At 46.3% G+C, this 19,902-nt stretch overlaps 1 protein-coding gene across 11 annotated transcripts in view; it reads right to left on the reverse strand.

Moving 5' to 3' along the window:
* The window catches only part of ASPH (aspartate beta-hydroxylase), an 83,226-nt gene that overhangs the window by 31,818 nt on the left and 31,506 nt on the right, over positions 1-19,902 (reverse strand). For 4 of the 11 annotated variants that reach the window (XM_064170788.1, XM_064170783.1, XM_064170791.1 and 1 more), the window contains 9 exons: positions 15,069-15,158; positions 14,306-14,380; positions 12,399-12,560; positions 11,311-11,364; positions 10,019-10,063; positions 9,843-9,887; positions 9,666-9,707; positions 8,734-8,784; positions 7,356-7,400 (listed from right to left, as the gene is read on the reverse strand). In XM_064170788.1, the coding sequence (XP_064026858.1) occupies positions 7,356-7,400; positions 8,734-8,784; positions 9,666-9,707; positions 9,843-9,887; positions 10,019-10,063; positions 11,311-11,364; positions 12,399-12,560; positions 14,306-14,380; positions 15,069-15,158 (609 nt within the window). The remainder of the gene's footprint in view (positions 1-7,355; positions 7,401-8,733; positions 8,785-9,665; positions 9,708-9,842; positions 9,888-10,018; positions 10,064-11,310; positions 11,365-12,398; positions 12,561-14,305; positions 14,381-15,068; positions 15,159-19,902) is intronic. The other 7 variants (XM_064170784.1, XM_064170786.1, XM_064170789.1 and 4 more) reach the window with 7 other exon arrangements.

Raw genomic sequence — 19,902 nt, forward strand, 5'->3', positions numbered from 1 at the left:
TAAGAATTTAAAATTAAATAAAAGAAACGAAAATTTTAAAAATTAAATAAAAATTAAAAATTTAAACATTAACTAAAACCAAAATTTTAAAAATGAAAATAAAAAATATTTTTTTTAAAAATACAATTAAAAAAATGAAAATAAAAAATAAAATTACATTTTACAGATGTAAAAAGTCACCACAGGACAGGAAATTAAACACCCAAGTGACAGTTGGCTACAACCCATCTTAGAACATTAAGAGCTGAAAAAGACTGCAGCTTAAAATTGCAAACACAGAAGATTTCAAAACCAAACCAAACGAATTCACTCAATTTGACCAAGAGATGAGGAGAAAAAAAAATAATTAATAATAATATAATAAAAATTGCTTCTTAACAAAGTCACAACAGGACTGGAAGTGAACCACCCAAGGGTCAGAAAAAACAAAAGCTCAATGAATGAGAGTTGGCTACAACCCATCTTAGAACATTAAGAGCTGAAAAAAACTGCAGCTTAAAAACTGCAAACACAGAAGATTTCCAAAAACAAAGCAAAAGAATTCACTAAATTTGAGCAGAAGAAAAGGGGGCATGAGGAAAAGAAAAAAAAAAAAAAATTATAGTAACATAGCATAAAATTCAAAAAAGAAATGAAAAAAAAATGTGTGAAATAAAGTAAAATAAATAGAAAATAAAATTGAAAATAAAATAAAACAAAATAAGATTTTTTAAAAATAGAAACCAACCTAAAATAAAATAAAAATAAATAAAAACAAACTTAAAAAAACCCCAAAACAAATAAAAAACCCAAAATAAAATAGATATTAAAAAATGTAAAATAAAATAAACCAAAAGAGAAAGAGATTAGAAAAAATAAACTATGAAATAAAAGAAACCAAACCAAAATCAAATCAAATAATAAATACATTTTAAAATAAACCAAAATAAAATAGATTAAAAAAATATAAAATAAAATAGACAAAACAAAACAAAAAAAATAAATAAGATGAAATAAAAGAGATTTTAAACATAGAAAATAAAATAAACCAAAACAAAATTTAAAAAATTAAAAATAAAGAAGACAAAATTAAAATAAAGAAGACAAATTAAAGAGATTTTAAAAATAGAAAATAAAATAGACCAAAACAAAATTTAAAAAAATAAAAATAAAGAAAAGAAAATAGATTAAAAATATATAAAATAAAATAAAATAAACCAAAATAAAATAAACCAAAATAAATTAAATTAAAAAAACAAACTAAACAAAATAAAATAAGTAAAAAAAACCCAAAATAAAATAGATTTTAAAAGAAATAAAATAAACCACAATAAAATTGATTTTAAAATAAACCAAATTTAAAAAAAAAAAATAAAACAAACCAAAATACATTGAAATGAAATAAAATTCAATAAAATGCAATGAAATAAAATATAAAATATATAAAATATGAAATAAGATTAAATAAGACAAAACAAAATAAAATACATTAAACACTTATAAGTAAAACAAAATAGAAAAAAAAATTAAGCAAAATGGAAAATAAAACAAAATAGAAAATAAAATAAAAGGACATAGTAAACAAAGTAAAATAAAATGTAAAAGAAAATAAAACGAAATATAAAAGAAAAAAAAAGAAAATAAAACAAAATATAAAATAAAACAAAATATAAACCAAAAGAAAATATTAAAGAAAATAAAATATAAAATAAAATAAAATGAAATAAAATAAAATACAAAAGAAAACAAAACAAAATATAAAAGAAGAAAAAAAGAAAATAAAACAAAATAAAATATTTTAAAAATAAAATATAAAATAAAATAAAATGAAATGAAATAAAATAAAATAAAAAAGAAAACAAAACATCTAAAAGAAAAAAATGAAAATAATACAAAATATAAAATAAAGCAAAATATAAACCAAAAGAAAATATTAAAGAAAATAAAATATAAAATAAAATAAAATGAAATAAAATAAAATACAAAAGAAAACAAAACAAAATATAAAAGAAAAAAAAATAGAAAACAAAACAAAATATAAAATAAAACAAAATATAAACCAAAATAAAATCTTAAAGAAAATAAAATATAAAATAAAATAAAATAAAATGAAATAAAATAAAATACAAAAGAAAACCAAACAAAATATAAAAGAAAAAAAATTGAAAATAAAACAAAATATAAAATAAAACAAAATATAAACCAAAATAAAATATTAAAGAAAATAAAAAATAACAGAAAAGAAAAGAAAATGAAATAAAGCAAAATAAAATAAAATAAAATAAAATAAAATAAAATAAAATAAAATAAAATAAAATAGAAAACAAAACAAAACAAAATATAAAAGAAAAAAAAAATCAAATCAACCAAAATAGAAAGGAAAACAAAGCAAATTGAAACCAGACCAAACCAAACCAAATCATTTCAGAAACCACCACAGGACTGGACAGGAAACACCCAAGTGCTAAAGGAAAGAAAAGAAGCTCCAGGAATGGCAGTTGGCTACAACCCATCTTAGTGTTTGCTCCCCCAAAGCCTGAGCTGCTTGGCAATGGCAGCCCAGGCTCTATCAGAACCATCTGCTCCCCCTTTTTTTTGTGCAGAGTATGGCTTAGGGCTGATCCTCCTGCTGAAGGGTTTGTTTTTAGTTTCTTTTGAAGCTTTAAGTATCTGAAAAAATAAGGGGAAATCTCTATTAAAGGACCAACCAAAACACAACCTCCCCAACCCCTCCAAACCCTTCCCTCCCCACCCCACCAAAAAAAGAATAATCCTAATTATTCAAACAAAAAACCCCAACCCCAAAACACTAAGCCTGCAACTCGGAGTTAATTTCTAGGAGCTACCAGGATGGATCTACACAAAGCTGCTGGGTAAGGTGGGGAAAAAGTCAGCTTGAAACATTTCTCTAGGCACTGATTGATTATTTTTGCTTGGGCACTTCCTTTACCTTCTAAAGGACATCCAGGCCAGGGCACAAACACAGCCATTTGTGACAAAAAATGAATGAGTGAATGAAAAGAGGTTAAAATTCTATGGAAATAAATCCTACAGGCTGGGGCCAGAGTGGCTGAGAGCAGCCAGGCAGAGAGGGAGCTGGGGGTGCTGGCAGAGAGGAGCTGCAGAGGAGGCAGCAGTGTGCCCAGGTGGGCAGCAGAGCCAATGGCATCCTGGGCTGGCTCAGCAGCAGTGTGGGCAGCAGGACAAGGGAGGTTCTTCTGCCCCTGTGCTCAGCACTGCTCAGGACACCCCTGGAGTGCTGTGTCCAGTTCTGGGCTCCTCCATTGCAGAGAGATGTTGCAGTACTGGAAGGTGTCCACAGGAGGGCGACAAAGCTGCTGAGGGGCCTGGAGCAGAGCCCTGTGAAGAGAGGCTGAGGGAGCTGGGGGGGTGCAGCCTGCAGCAGAGGAGGCTCAGGGCAGAGCTCATTGCTGCCTGCAGCTGCCTGCAGGGAGGCTGTAGCCAGGTGGGGTTGGGCTCTGCTGCCAGGCAGCCAGCGCCAGAAGAAGGGGACACAGCCTCAAGCTGTGCCAGGGCAGGTCTAGGCTGGATGTTAGGAGGAAGTTGCTGTCAGAGAGAGTGATTGGCATTGGAATGGGCTGCCCAGGGAGGTGGTGGAGTGGCTGTGCCTGGAGGTGTTGAAGCCAAGCCTGGCTGGGGCACTTAGTGCCATGGTGTGGTTGGTTGGGCAGGGCTGGGTGCTAGGTTGGGCTGGCTGAGCTTGGAGCTCTCTTCCAACCTGGTTGATTCTGTGATTCTATAATCCATTGGAACAACTGAACCTGGAGATGAGGAAGGAATTCTTGCCAGAGAGGGTGAGGAGACATTGGAACAGGTTGCCCAGAGAGGCTGTGGGTGCACCCCTGGAGGTGCTCGAGGCCAGGTTGGATGGTACCTGGGCTAGTGGACCCCATGGCACGGGGTTGGAACTGGGTGATTTTAAGGTTCCTTTCCTACCCAAACCATTCTGTGAATCTATTAATTTAAATTTTCAGGTCAAGGACACTGAAACTTTGACAAAAAGGAGGCAGGGGATGAGGAAGGGACAGAGCTCTGAATGCTACACATGGTGGGGGGGTGGTCAGCAGCTGGTAAAATAAATACTGCATAAAAATGGGTATAAAAATCAAAGGTATGAGATGGAAATGGGGAGGGGAGTGGAAAAACCTTCAGCATTCTGTATCTAAAGACAGACAACAAAGGACCAAAATCCAAATGCTGAGAGGGAGCCAAGGAATCCCCAAACCTGCAACAGGTCTCCCTTAAAAAGTGTCTCCACCAAGCACCACTCCACCACCACAGCAATTTATGTGCCAGGGCAGAAGAGGATTAACCAAGAATCCCCAATCAGAGCACCCCCAAGCTGCTCTATCACACAGCAACACAGCCTGCAGCTGGACACAGACAGCAGGAAAGGAATACTGGCCCTGGCAGCCTGCTCTAGGAGGAGGTCTCCCTGCTGACTGCAAGGGCATGGACAAGCTGAGCTCTTGTGCTGCTTTGAGGCTAACTGGAATATTTTAATGAGAGACATTAGGCTGTGCAAAGGAAACAGTGGTGCTGGCTGCTGCACTCACAGGCTTGCTGGCATGTGTAACAGCAAGGACACAAACAGGTGAGGCAGAGTGTGTGTCTCTGGCAGTCAGTGTCTGTGCTCTTCTCCCTGGGCTGCTTCTGTGTAGCTAATCCTTCTGCTTCTAACCCCCCTTGCTGATCCTCCAAACTCACCTTGCACATAAGGCAGACTTTGGCATAAGGTAGAGGGCTGGAAAGAAGGTGGAAGGGTGGTTGGGAGCCCCTGCTGGGCACTCTGGTTTCTGGGAGGGCTGCTGTGTGTCTGTGTTACCTTTACCTTGTCTATTCCTGCCTGTGGCTGTAGATATTGGAACTATCTGCCTGTGCATTGTGCTAAGCTGGGGAGATAAAGCTTCAGTCCTTACTTCCAGCCAGCTGAGTCTAGCCTGGGTGATTTCATATGAATGGGTGCTCTGGTAGGGCATGAATCCTGCCAGGCTGCTTTAACCTTTGCTCTCCTCCTCCTGTTGCAGGTCCAGGAGTGGATTCAGACGAGCAAACAGCAACATTTGGCCCCAGCAAAGCCTTGAGGGCCAGGGGCTTAGCACCACGTGTCAGGTGGCTTCTGCTGCCCCTCAGTGTGCCTGCATGTAGGCTGTATATATCTGCTTCTATACTGTGCTAAGCTGTGAAGATAAAGCTTCAGTCCTTAACTTCCAGCCAGCTGAGTCTAGTCTGGGTGACTCCATCAGAGGTGTGTGTGGGGAGGGCAGGCAGCTCCCAAACCATCACACAACCAAAAACCCCAAAGAATCTCAGGGAATGTTCCTGAATTGTTGAATATTAAGAATCAAAACTAATATTCATCCTTCATAACTGATCATTAATTTCCACAACAGTGGGGCAGGTAACTCCCAAACCATCACACAACTGAGGGTCCCTTTCCAAGCCAAGGCAAGCTGTGAAGCTGTAACCTGACACAAACATGCCCCTGGTGAAGCTCCAGGAGTGGATGCTGCAGAAGAGCAAGGATCTCATGATGTCCTCATGTTTGAGGGCATGTTTGAGCATCCCAAGCATGCAAAATCACTGCCTCAAGTCGCTTAGCACACAGACCCACATCCCACACGAGTCCAGACTGCACATGTATAAAGCACCAAAGATGCTCTTCAACCAGAAGAGGTTTTGGCTGCCTCTGCTACAATCAACTTTCACATTGTCAGTGCTTGAAAGCCCAGCAAAGCCCAGTTCTGAATGCCTAAGGGTGGTGAGACACTGGCACAAGTTGCCCAGGGAGGTTGTGGAGCACAGAAGCACAGATCAAAGATCACATTGGGTGCTTCTGTGCTCCATAACCTCCCTGAAGGTGTTCATGGCCAGGCTGGATGAGCCCTTGAGCAACCTGTTCTAGTGAGAGGTGTCCCTGCCTATGGCAGGGGGTTGGAACTGGATGAGCTTTGAGGTCCCTTCCAAGCCAACTCTTTCTATGATCCCTAAGGTCTCTTCCAACCTAAACCATTCTGCTTCCTTTCCAGCAAGGAAAACCAAATCCCCTACCCATGCACCACACCACCTAAGAGCTTCTCCATACTGCAAAGATGAACCACTCCAGAGGTTCTCAGGCCAATCAGAACAGAAACCCAAATGCCAGGGCTCTAGGGCTGCAGTTTCTGTCGTGTAGTGCCCAGAGGCAGAACCCACTCAACACATCCACTTCCTTAGGAAGAACAATCCAGCAGCTTGCAGTCATCAAGTCCAAAAAGCAGATGAAAAGGCAACAGTCTGCAGCCTGCAGACCTGGAAGCTACTCAGCCACTCTGCAAACCACTCTGTGCTGGCTGTCAGGTGGCAGATGGAAGAGCTGGAAGAGCTCTTGCTCTGGAGGTCAGTTCTGTCAAGACAAACCCTGGTGGCATGACCAAGCAGCCCTGTCTGCAGCTCAGTGCCCACAGGGCGTGCCAGAGGCAGCCTCTGATAGCTCTGACTGGTGCCAGGATCACACCCAGGATGGGGGACCCTGCAGAGCAAGCACCCACACATCCTGAGACCTGCAGGGCTTTTATTGCCCTTTACAGCAAAAGCAAGCAGCTCTGGCTCGGATCACTGCTGGTGGAGCTGGAAACTGAAACTAACCTTAATTTTATTTGGAATGCTTCTATCTCTGAAGCTCCTCTCCCTGAAACCCTCAACATCCTCCTCCCCTGGAACCCCTGAACCTCCTCCTCCCCTTGAATCCTCTGAACCTCCTCCTCCCCTTCACCTCTTCCTCCTCCTGAACCTCCTCTCTCTGAATGCCCTGAATCTCCTCCTCTCCTGAACCCCCTGAACCTCCTCCTCTCCTGAACCTCCTCCTGCCCTGAACTCCCTGAACCTCCTCCTTCCCATGAACTCCCTGAATCCCCTCCTCCCCTGAACTTCCTCCTCTCCTTGAAACCCCTGAACCTTCTCCTCCTCATGAATTCCCTGAACCTCCTCCCCTGAACCCCCTGAACCTCCTTCTCCCCCTGAACTCCCTGAATCTCCTCCTCTCCTTGAAACCCCTGAACCTCCTTCTTCCCTGAACACCCTGAACCTCCTCCCCCTGAACACCCTGAACCTCCTCCTGCCCCTGGAACCTCTCAACCTCCCTGAACTTATCCAGCAGAAGATGAAAATGTAACTCTTGTAATTCTCACAATTACTGGTCCACTCCAACATCAAAATGACTGCCTCCAAGCCAAGGAGCCACATTACATGACAGCAGAGATATCCTTTCACTCCTCTCCACAATATCACTTGGTTACAACCTTCCCAGCTAGCTAAAGATTCAGTGTTGGGAGAGGGGGGAGGGAGAGGAAGCCAAAAAGCCAAGGTGAACTTACCCACTGCATCATCATTTGAGTAGTCCTCAGCTGGAGCAGGAACTTCTGCAAGTCAGGAGTGAACCAAGAGTTAAACCTGGGCAGTTCTGTAACCATGTACAACAGGCTGTGGTTGTTTTCATAGAGGCATAGGGTGGTTGGGTTGCAAACAGCACTGCTAAGAGGTCTTCAGCCCCACACCCCCCAGCATGGCCATTTCCATCACTCTTTGTTTGTCTGAACTGGCAGCATTCTCATTTTTAACTTCTCATTTGTCACAGAATGGCTCAGGTTGGGAGGGACCTCTGAGGTCATCTACTGGAGCCTCCAGACCATGGGCAGGGACGCTCCTAGAATCATAGAGTCAGGGTTGGAAGGGACCACAAGGATCAGCCAGTTCCAACCCCCCTGCCATGGGCAGGGACACTCCTAGAATCATAGAGTCAGGGTTGGAAGGGACCACAAGGATCAGCCAGTTCCAACCCCCCTGCCATGGGCAGGGACACTCCTAGAATCATAGAGTCAGGGTTGGAAGGGACCACAAGGGTCAGCCAGTTCCAACCCCCCTGCCATGGGCAGGGACACTCCTAGAATCATAGAGTCAGGGTTGGAAGGGACCACAAGGGTCAGCCAGTTCCAACCCCCCCTGCCATGGGCAGGGACACCCTAGCCTAGATCATTAGTAGATGTTTTAGACCAGATCATAAAGCTTCTAATACTTACTATCTTAACATAAATAAAGGAGTTAAGTACACAGGTTGAAGCTAGGGGCAAAAACTCCTAGGGCCTGAGAAGGAGGTGCTGGAAGAGCTGGCAAAGAGGTTTGCCCTCTACAGAAACACCCTCAGTGTGACACCTGGTGTCAGCAACAGACACAGAGCAGCAGAGACAACACAGCAGTTCAAGTGGGAACTACCATCTGAAACACACAAAATTCTACAGTGGCTCAGGCTGGAAGGGACCTCAGAGATCATCTCCTCCAATCCCCCTGCCATAGGCAGGGATATCTCTCAACGAGACTCAGCTGCTCAAGGACTAATCCAACCTAGCCTTGAACCCCTGCAGGGAGGAAGCATCCCTGGGCAGCCTATTCCAGAGTCTCAGCACCCTCATACTGAAGAACTTCTCCCTCAGCTCCAGTCTAACCCTGCTCTGCCTCAGCTTCAAACCATTCTCCCTTGGCCTGTCTCATGAAAAGTCTCTTTGCAGCTTTCCTGTAGCACCCCTTCAGGTATTAGAAAGCAGCTCTAAGATCCCCCTGAAGTCTTCTCTTCTGCAGGCTGCACACCCCCAGCTCCCTGATCCTGCCCTCACAGCAGAGCTGCTCCAGCCCTTGGACCATCTTTGTGACCTCCTCTGGACTCCCTCCAACAGTTCAGACAAGAGATCATTTACAAACCTGACTCCTCTGGTCCCGTGGCCACATCAGCTTCTGTGTGCTTGCTGTCTGCTGTGACAAAGGACAGAAGGGGTGAAAGTCACACATGATGGAGTCACCATTCTTTAGTCTTCTCACCCACTTTAGCAGATGAGTATCAAATAAAAAGGAAGGCTTCAACTGCACAGCAACCAACTGGGTCAGCTGCAGTGAAGACAAAAGGTACTGCTTAGGTGACCTTCTTGTGGCCTTTCAGGATCTGAAGTGGCTTACAAAAAAGCTGGGGAGGGACTTTTTAGGCTGTCAGGGAGTGACAGGACAGGGGGGAATGGAGCAAAGCTGGAGGTGGGGAGAGTGAGGCTGGATGTGAGGAGGAAGTTCTGCACCACGAGAGTGGTAAGAGCCTGGACTGGGTTGCCCAGGGAGGTGGTTGAGGCCCCATGGCTGGAGGTGTTTGAGGCCAGGCTGGCTGAGGCTGTGTGCAGCCTGCTCTAGGGTAGGGTGTCCCTGGGCATGGCAGTGGGGTTGGAACTGGCTGATCCTTGTGCTCCCTTCCAACCCTGACTGATTCTGTGATTCTATCAAAGAGGGAGATTTAGATTGAAGAAATTATTTGCAGTGAGAGTGGTGAGGCACTGGAACAGGCTGCCCAGAGAAGTTTTGGATGCCCTATCACTGCAAGTGCTCAAAGCCAGGCTGGGTGAGGCTTTGAGTAGCTTTGGTCTAGTGGAAAATGTCCTTTCCCATGAGAAGGGAGTTGGATCAGATGATCCTTAACTGTCCCTCCTAACCCAACCCACTCCATGGTCCCATGCAGCATATTTCCCTGCTTTGCTTGCCTGGTCTGATCCTGGCTCTTTGCTTCTTTCTTCTTTTGATTGTGTTAACAAACATAAAAGGAAGGGGGGGTGGGAAAAGCAAAGCTTTCTGTCACAGCCTACAAAAATTCCTACCTGGTGCCTCTTTCTCAACATCAAAGTCTTCAATGATTTCATCTGCAAGGCAAAGCAAAAGTCTAGGATCAGCTTTTTTGTTTCTTCTTCCTCCTCCTCCTCCTCTTCTTGTCCATCAGATTTCAAAATGCTTTTATTTCATCCAGCACTTTATGATCACAACTTCAAACTATTCACCTGGCTCTGTGGCTTCATTGACCTCCTCTGGAATGTCCTCAGCAGCTAAGGAAAGAGTCAATACAGAGCAGTGATGAAGAGTTCCAATGTTTGAGGTTTTGGGTTTTTTTTGGTCTTGGTTTGGGGTCAAAATTCAATGAAGCTTCAATAAAAGAAACTAAGGCTTTGGACTGTACCTGTGTCATGTTCCACTGCATCTTCTAGAGTCAGGTCAGAGTCACCTTAAATGCAAGTATTTGGTATTTTATAATCTAGTCAAGTGTTCAGCAGCTAAACAGGACATGAGCAGTCAAAAAGGGCACATATTTATGTCCAGAATAACAGAACTAAGCACAGGGATTTAATACTACCATGTTCTACCTGGCACTAAGCCACACCATAGCAGAACTTCACACGCTCATGGAATGGATTGGGCTGGAAGGCACCTCAAAGATCAACCAGCTCCAACCCCCTGCTATGGGCAGGGCACCTTCACCAGCCCAGGTTGCTCAAGACCTCCCCCAGCCTGAGCTTGAACACCTCCAGACATCCACAGCCTCCCTGGGCAACCTGTGCCAGTCTCTCCCCACCCTCGCTGTAGAGAATTTCTTCCCAATCTGCAGTCTCAGTCTGCCCTCCTCAAACTTCAATCCATTCCCTCTCACCCTCTCACCCCCAGCCCTTGTCAAAAGTCCCTCCCCAGCTCTCCTCGAGCCCCTTCAGCTACTGGAAGGCTGCTCTAAGGTCTTCCTGGAGCCTTCTCTTCTCCAGGCTGCACAGCCCCAGCTCCCTGCAGCAAAAGTTCCAGCAAAAGAGGCTCTGCCTCAACACAAGAAGGAACTTCTTTACTGTAAGGGTCACAGACACTGGAACAGGCTCCTCAGGGAGGTCATGGAGTTTCCTTCTCTGGAGACTCTCAAGGCCTGTCTGGATGTGTTCCTGTGGTCTGTGTTAGTCAGGGTTGTCCTGCTCCAGCAGGGGGGTTGGACTCAATCTATTTGTGTCCCTTCCAACCCCTAACATCCTCTGATCCCTCCCTCTATCCCCACAGGGGAGGTTCTCCAGCCCTTTGACCATCTTCGTGGCCTCCTCTGGTTCCACTCCAGCAGTTCCAGGCCCTTCTAATGCTGGGGTCCCAAGAACTGGAGGCAGTGCTCAGCAGAGCAGGGCAGAGCAGAGCAGAGGTGCAAAATCCCCTCCCTGTCCTGTCTACCTCTCCTGAGGCTTAAAGCCAGGAAGGCAAGCAGGTCCTTGCCAATCCATGGATTGGTTTGAGCACTGCTGCCAGAACAAGAAGTTTAGGGAAGCCTTTGTGAACTGGATTCATAGACTGTGGTGTTCACAAATGCAGTGGCAACCCAGCTGCAAAAATCAGGCTTGAAATCACCCTCCCAAATGTCTGAAAGCAAAGGCAAGATGAAGCAGTCAATAAAAACACATCACTCTGAGGTGCTCATGGGCAAATCTGAAGCCATGAGAGCTCACAAACCTGCAGCTTCTGGGTCACTTCCTGGCTTTTCCACATCCATTTCATCTTCAGAAACTGGAAATGTGGGGGAAAATGTTATTGAAACCATAAATATCAAATCTTCTAAGGGGACATTGCTGACAGAATGCATCAGGTTGGAAGGAAAGGCAGAGAGAGAAGGGCAAAGGAAAGTTTTCCATCAGTGAAGGCAAAGTTTCCACATCATCAACTGCTCTTGTGAAGCATCACTTGCTAGAGGGACCTCAAAGCTCAGCCACTCCCAACCCCCTGCCATAGGCAGGGACACCTCCTACTAGAACAGGTTGCTCAGGGACTCATCCAGCCTGGCCTTGAACATCTCCAGGGAGGTTGTGGAGCACAGAAGCACCCAATGTGATCAGAGATCACATTGGGTGCTTCTGTGCTCCACAACCTCCCTAGGAAGCCTGTGCCAGTGTCTCACCACCCTCAACCTGTGCCAGTGTCTCACCACCCTCACTCCAGAGAACCCTTTCCTAACAGCCACTTTCAGTCTCCCCTCTGCCACTTCAAACCCATTCCTCCTCCTCCTGCCATTCCCAGACCTTCTCAATAGTCCCTCCACAGCCTTCCTGCAGCCCCCTTTAGATCCTGCAAGGCCACTTCAAGGTCTCCTCCAAGCCTTCTCCAGCCTGCACAGCCCCAACTCTCTCAGCCTGTGCTCAGAGCAGAGCTGCTGCAGCCCTCTCAGCATCTTGGTGGCCTCCTCTGCACTGGCTCCAACACTTCCATGTGCTGCTTGTGCTGGGGGCTGCAGAACTGCACCCAGTGAACACCATTAAACTGCAGCCCTGACACCAGAAACTCCCTAGCAGAATATTATGGCAGAAAAGTTCAAGTTCCTGAGCAAGTTTCTGCCAATGCCAGCCAGATGCTGGTGGAGACTGAAAGGAGCAACCTTTCTAATCAGACTTCTATATGAAATATTGAGGATTTCCACAGACAAACTCCAGGCACAACTGCTCAACAGAAATGGTCATTCTCAGCCATGTTTTAGCTGAGACACATTTCCATCTGTCTGCTCTTGGGTTTGGTAGGATGGGATTAATAAGATGGAGTCATTTACATACCTTCCTGAACTGAGTCTGCTGCCTCATATGCTTCTGGCACTTCATTCTCTAGTCCATGGTGCAAGTCATCTGTGGCAGGAGCTTCAAAGGTTTCTCCATGTGTTTCCTCCTCTGCTTGCCACTGGTCAGTAATGCCTTCACCAAGACCTTCTTGGGTCTCTCCTAAGCAGTGACACAGACTGTTAGAGATCAGAAACTCTCTGGGATGTTCTCCAACCTGCAAACAGTTTTCAGCACAGCCTTTGTGTTTCTCAACTAAGCTGCAAAAGGGATGAGGAGGCTGACAGAAGGTGACTCTGTCTGCACCTGCCAGAGTGGAAACACAAAGGATCTGCACTGAATCATAGAATCAGAATCATGGAATCAAGCAGGTTGGAAGAGAGCTCCAAGCTCAGCCAGTCCAACCTAGCACCCAATCAACCAGACCATGGCACTAAGCACCTCATGCAGCCTCCTCTTAAACACCTCCAGGCACCTGGACTCCACCACCTCCCTGGGCAGCCCATTCCAATGCCAATCACTCTCTCTGCCAACAACTTCCTAACAACAGCCAGCCTAGACCTGCCCTGCCACAGCTTCAGGCTGTGTCCCCTTCTTCTGTTGCTGGCTGCCTGGCAGCAGAGCCCAACCCCACCTGGCTACAGCCTCCCTGCAGGCAGCTGCAGGCAGCAATGAGCTCTGCCCTGAGCCTCCTCTGCTGCAGGCTGCACCCCCCCAGCTCCCTCAGCCTCTCCTCACAGGGCTCTGCTCCAGGCCCCTCACCAGCTTTGTTGCCCTTCTCTGGACATGTTCCAGCACCTCAACATCTCTCTTGAATTGAGGAGCCCAGAACTGGACACAGCACTCCAGGGGTGTCCTGAGCAGTGCTGAGCACAGGGGCACAAGAACCTCCCTTGTCCTGCTGCCCACACTGCTCCTGAGCCAGCCCAGGATGCCATTGGCTCTGCTGCCCACCTGGGCACACTGCTGCCTCCTCTGCAGCTCCTCTCTGCCAGCACCCCCAGCTCCCTCTCTGCCTGGCTGCTCTCAGCCACTCTGGCCCCAGCCTGTAGTGCTGCCTGGGGTTGTTGTGGCCAAAGTGCAGAACCCTGCCCTTGGCCTTGTTCAGTCTCATCCCATTGGCCTCTGCCCACCCATGCAGCCTGGCCAGGTCCCTCTGCAGGGCTCTCCTAGCTTCCAACAGCTCCACACCTGCTCCTAGCTTGGTGTCATCTGCAAACTCACTGATGCAGGACTCAATCCCCTTCTCCAGATCACCAATAAAGATATTGAACAGGACTGGGCCCAGCACTGATCCTTGGGGAACACCACCAGTGCCAGCTGCCAGCACCATCTTTGCCCACAGCAGAGGCCACCTCTGCTTACCTACTGTTGATGGTTTGAGGCTCAATGGAAGATTTTAATGAGAGAAATTAGATCCTAGGCTGTAAAAAGGCAACAATGGTGATGTCTACTTCACTCACACAGCTCTCTGCCAAAGACTCCAAGTTGGACCTTTGTCACCACTATGCCCAGGGCAGTGGTGGAGTCCCCATCCTGGAGAGGCTTCCAAGCTGTGTAGATGTGGTGGTGAGGGCATGGGTTAGTGGTGACCTGGCAGTGCTGGGTTAAGGGTTGGACTTAGTGATCCTAAAGGTCTGCTCCAACCAAACTGACTCTGTAACTCCATGACTTTGAGGCAGTTTCTGTCAGCTGGCTGAGCTGAGCTGCTGCCCCCAAAGACCTCGGGGTGAGAGGCCAAAGTTTTAAGGATTTGGTGACTGAATTTCCTCAATTTTCTGGTCTCAGTGTCTTGTGCAGCAGAAGTGCTCTGAGTGCACACCAAAGGCAGGCTCTGAGCTTCCCCTAGCCTCTGCAGCAGTTGTAAGTCACCCTCCAGTGGTTTCTGAGCATTCATGCTTCATTACCAGGCTGGGAGTGGAGATCTTCCTCAACAACAGACTGAATTTCCTCCTCCAGCTGCTCATCAGCATTCTTGGGCTCTAAAAGGATGAGAAATTGCAATGAAGGTAAATGCAAAAGGCAAAGGCTAAACAGCAGTTCAAGGCTTGCAGCTTTCAGTAGCCTCCATAAAGCTCTTAATTGATGAAGTCCCATAGAGATTGAATTCATGGAGTGGGTTGGCTTGGAAGGGACCCTCAAGATCATCCAGTTCCAACCCCCCTGCCATAGGCAGGGACACCTCCTAATAGAACAGGTCATTCAAGGTCTCATCCAACCTGGCCTTGAACACCTCCAGGGAGGCTGTGGAGCACAGAGTCACCCAATGTGATCTTTGATCACATTGGGTGACTCTGTGCTCCACAGCCTCCCTGAGCAACCTGTGCCAGTGTCTCACCACCCTCACTGCCAAGAATTTCTTCCCAGTCTCCAGCCTCAATCTCCCCTCTGCCAGCTCAAAGCCATTCCCTCTCATCTTGGCACTACAAAGTCCCTCTCCAGCTTTGGAACTCAGGCAATTACAAAAGCAGTTTGAGTTTGGATTGCTCTCCAGTATGGGAAGTGTTGCATCTCTCACATCAGAGACCCTTAAATAAGCAACACAAATCCACAGCTTTGTTTTTCTACCCAAAGAAGTAACCCAAGGAGTTCACATGCCAAGGGAACAGAACTACTACTCCACATCAGCAGCACATCCATTGCTTCATCAATGGTTTCCAAAAGCCTTACCTGATTGCACATAGGAGCTGTCAGCAGGCTGGGTGCTCTCCTCAGGCTCTGGTGATGCTGGCTGTGCTGGGACAGATCTTTCTTTAAGGCCTGCATTTTTCAGTTACAAAGTTAACTTCATGCTCTTTTGGCTCCCATTCGATTACAAACTAAGAACCATAGAACCAAGCAGGTTGGCAGAGAGCTCCAAGCTCAGCCAGTCCAACCTAGCACCCAGCCCTGCCCAACCAACCAGACCATGGCACTAAGTGCCCCAGCCAGGCTTGGCTTCAACACCTCCTGCCACAAAGACTCCACCACCTCCCTGGGCAGCCCATTCCAATGCCAATCACTCTCTCTGACAACAACTTCCTAACAACATCCAGCCTAGACCTGCCCTGGCACAGCTTGAGGCTGTGTCCCCTTCTTCTGTCACTGGCTGCCTGGCAGCAGAGCCCAACCCCACCTGGCTGCAGCCTCCCTGCAGGCAGCAATGAGCTCTGCCCTGAGCCTCCTCTGCTGCAGGCTGCACACTGAGCAGTGCTGAGCACAGGGGCACAAGAACCTCCCTTGTCCTGCTGCCCACACTGCTCCTGAGCCAGCCCAGGATGCCATTGGCTCTGCTGCCCACCTGGGCACTGCTGCCTCCTCTTCAGCTCCTCTCTCCCAGCACCCACAGCTCCCTCTCTGCCTGGCTGCTCTCAGCCACTCTGGCCCCAGCCTGTAGTGCTGCCTGGGGTTGTTGTGGCCAAAGTGTAGAACCCTGCACTTGGCCTTGTTCAGTCTCATCCCCTTGGCCTCTGCCCACCCATCCAGCCTGGCCAGGTCCCTCTGCAAAAATCAAAACCAAACCAAACCCAAACCCAAACTCCAACTGACAAAGAAAAGAACAGGAACAAAACCCAAATTAAACTAAACCCAAACCAAGAACAAAACCCAAACAACAACAACAACAGAAAAAGATTAACAAAACCCAAATTAAACCAAAGCCAAACAAAGAACAAACCCAAAACAACCAAAACCCCCAACAAAAACCCTAAATCAAGAAAACCTCAACCAACCAAAAAAAACCCCCAACAAATAAAAGAATAGCAGCAAACCCCAAACCAGAACACAACCAACCCAAACCCCACAACCTACCAAACCACCCCCTCCAAACCTCATAGGTTTTATGCAGCAGATAAGCTTTGGGTCATAGCTGCAGGAATAGGTTAATCAGAAAGGGAACTCATTGCTCCCAGGCAGCTCCAACTCAGCCACATGAAGGGGGGGGGACAGAAGAAAATGATGTGCACTGCACCACTGTGCAACCCTTCTTGAGAAGTGTGATGTGAGAGGTCCTCTGTCAAGGGTCACACATCACAGGATCACAGAATTGTCAGGGTTGGAAGGGACAAGAAGGAGCAGCCAGTTCCAACCCCCCTGCCATGCCCAGGGACACCTCACACTAAAGCAGGTTGCCCACAGTCTCAGCCAGCCTGGACTTAAAAGCATCCAGGGATGAGGTTTCCACCACCTCCCTGGGCCTGCCAGGCTCTCACCACCCTCATGCTGAACAATTTCTTCCTAACATCCAGTCTGACTCTCCCCATTTTAGCTTTGTTCCATTCCCCCCACTCCTATCCCTACCTGACAGCCTCAAAAGTCCCTCCCCAGCTTTCTTGTAGCCCACTTCAGATCCTGAAAGGCCACAATAAGGTCCCCTGGGAGCCTTCTCCTCTCCAGCCTGCACAGCCCCAGCTCCCTCAGCTTCTCCTCACAGCAGAGCAGCTCCAGCCCTCTGCTCATCCTTCTGGCCCTACTCTGAACACCTTCCAGCACCTCCACAGCCCTCTCCATGGTGAAGAACTTCTTCCTAAGGATGTGTCTTTACACTTACAAGGATGAATCTATCCTCACCAAAACCCACCAGAGAAAGTTCATTATGCAAGTGCACTTAATTGGAGCTTCATTCTGTCAAGTGTTTTGCTAAGCAGGATTCTGTTTAGAGCAAACCAGTCCCCTTCACAGCTCAGTGTATCACCTCTGCTCCTTGTCCCAGCCAGAGCTTTAAGCTGCTGGGCTCCTTTCTGTGGCTTTCAGGTTATGAAATATGGTCCAAATCTGCTTGAAACCAAAATCAAATCAGATGGCATCATCCTGTGTTAGCACATCTGATACCTGCTGGGAGCAAAGCACCTTACACAGACACAGATGTGCTGCACAATGCCAACACTAAGCAAAGCCACAACCAGAATCAGCCTTCAGGGGTTTAGAATCATAGAATCAGTCAGGGTTGGAAAGGACCCCAAGGATCAGGCAGTTCTAACCCCCCCATGCCATGGGCAGGGACACCCTACCCCAGATCAGGCTGGCCAGAGCCTCATCCAGCCTAGCCTTAAACACCTCCACGGATGGGGTTTAACCTCGCCCCAGCTCCCCCTGCTCAATGCCTCTCCTTTGTTTGGTCTTTCTTTAAAACAGGGTAAGAAGAAATCTTCCACTTTCATTGCAAATTTGGTTCTGAATCTTGTGCAGTTTTATTGTGCAACGACCATTTCAACAGAAGCAAAATCATCTGCCCAGCAAGATCAGCAAACACTCCTCTCTCACATTAACTTGCAAGCAAGCAGAGATGCAACAACACAGCCCAAAAAGAGCTCTGAAAGAAATGCTTTGTGACCTGGGTTTCGTTCTGAAGAGACTGAAGGAGAACAAACCAGCCTTCAGTGCTCAAAGTGTGGATGCTACGAGAGCAAACTAACCACAGGAGCTTGCTTACACAAGTACCACGGGCCTAAAAGGGCTCTTGGAAGGAAAGGAGAGCTGCAAAGAAAACACACAAGCTGTTCTCTAACCAAGTTCCACCAGGAGACAGCAGCAGTAGCTGAATCACTTCTTGAAAGGGGATTGAAATCCAAGCATGGTGCAACAGGCAGCTTAACTGCCAGTAGCATTCAGCTTCATTTCCAATAGTACTCAGCTTAACTGCCAGCAGTGTACAGGTTAATTGCCAACAGTATTCATCTTAATTTCCAGTAGTACTCATCTTAGTTTCCAGCAGTGCTCAGCTTAATTTCCAGTAGTGCTCAGCTTAATTTCCAGCAGTATTCAGTTTAATTTCCAATAGTACTCAGTTTAATTGCCAGCAGTATACAGGTTAATTGCCAATAGTACTTATCTTAATATCCAGTAGTACTCAGTTTCATTTCCACTAGTACTCAGCTTAATTTCCAGTAGTATAGAGGTTAATTGCCAATAGTATTCAGCTTAATTTCCAGCAGTATTCAGCTTAATTTCCAATAGTACTCAGTTTAATTGCCAGTAGTACTCAGATCAATTGCCAGTAGCATTCAGCTTAACTGCCAATAGTACTCAGCTTAATTTCCAGTAGCATTCAGCTTAATTTCCAATAGTACTCAGCTTATTTTCCAGTAGCATTCAGCTTAACTGCCAATAGTACTCAGATTAATTTCCAGCAGCATTCATCTTAATTTCCAATAGAACTCAGCTTAATTTCCAGTAGCATTCAGCTTAATTGCCAATAGTACTCAACTTAAATGCCAACAGTACTCAGCTAAATTTCCAATAGTATTCAGCTTAATTTCCAGTAGCATTCAGCTTAATTTCCAGTAGTACTCAGCTAAATTTCCAGTAGCACTCAGCTAAATTTCCAATAGTATTCAGCTTAATTTCCAGTAGTATTCAGCTTGTCAATAGTACTCAGCTTAATTGCCAATAGTATTCAGCTTAATTTCAGCAGTACTCAGCTTAATTCCAGCAGTACTCAGCTTAATTCCAGCAGTATTCAGCTTAATTCCAGCAGTACTCAGCTTAATTCCAGCAGTACTCAGCTTAATTCCAGCAGTATTCAGCTTAATTCCAGCAGTACTCAGCTTAATTTCAGCAGTATTCAGCTTAATTCCAGCAGTACTCAGCTTAATTGCCAATAGCACTCAGCTTAATTTCCAGTAGCATTCAGCATAATTTCCAGCAGTACTCAGCTTAATCTCCTGTGACAACACATTCCAGACTGCACTGAGTTGGAAGGGACCCTCAAAGGTCATCCTGAGCAACCCTCTGCAGGCAGCAGGGACACCTCCAACTAGAGCAGGCTGCCCAGGGCAGTTTGCTCCCCTTGGCTGTTTTATTGGGAAGCAGTTGAGTGTCCAGGTAATGCTCTTAACACTGCCTTCAAATTTGCATCTGATACACATCACACTTTCATCCTTGGCTCTAGGAAACAGCATTTGAATACAAGGGGAAAAAGAAGAAAGGGAAAATTAACCTCCCCACCCCCAGCAACCCAGCAGCTTCAGAGGCTGCCAGCAGTCCCTGCTTGTCAGCCAGCTGCGTGAACTTAGGCACACAGCAGAGCTCCACAGCAGACACTTTTGCTTTGTGTTTACACCAGCACACACTCAAACCAGTCCTCCACAAACGACTCCCCAGAACCTTTGCCCACACTTCATGCCAGAGAACATTCAGCTTCTCGTTGCCATAGTTACCACATTCAGCCCAATGTGGTGAGATGCTCTTTGCTGGCAGTCTGTTCCTGAGGGGCAGAAGCAGAGCTCTGGTCACTTCTTGTCTTTCTTCTCTTCCTTGGATGGGTTTTTAACTATCCTTTTTGTTTCTTTGGCACCAGCCTTCTCACTGGCTGATTTCTTTGTTGCCTCCTTGGATTTGGCATTCTTCTCTAGGCCTTTTTCCTTCTCCTTCCCTCTGTCTCTTTTGGCCTTGTCAGTATCCTTCTTTCCTTTGTCCCCATCAGCAGCTCTCTTGTCCTTCCGATCAGTAGCATCTTTTGCTTTCCTGGCTTTCTTTTTGTCCACCTCATCTTTGGTTTCCTCCTTCTTGGCTTCCTGCTTCTCTC

This window comes from Pogoniulus pusillus, chromosome 34, assembly GCF_015220805.1.
Source record: "Pogoniulus pusillus isolate bPogPus1 chromosome 34, bPogPus1.pri, whole genome shotgun sequence".
Classification (NCBI taxonomy): Eukaryota; Metazoa; Chordata; class Aves; order Piciformes; family Lybiidae; genus Pogoniulus; species Pogoniulus pusillus.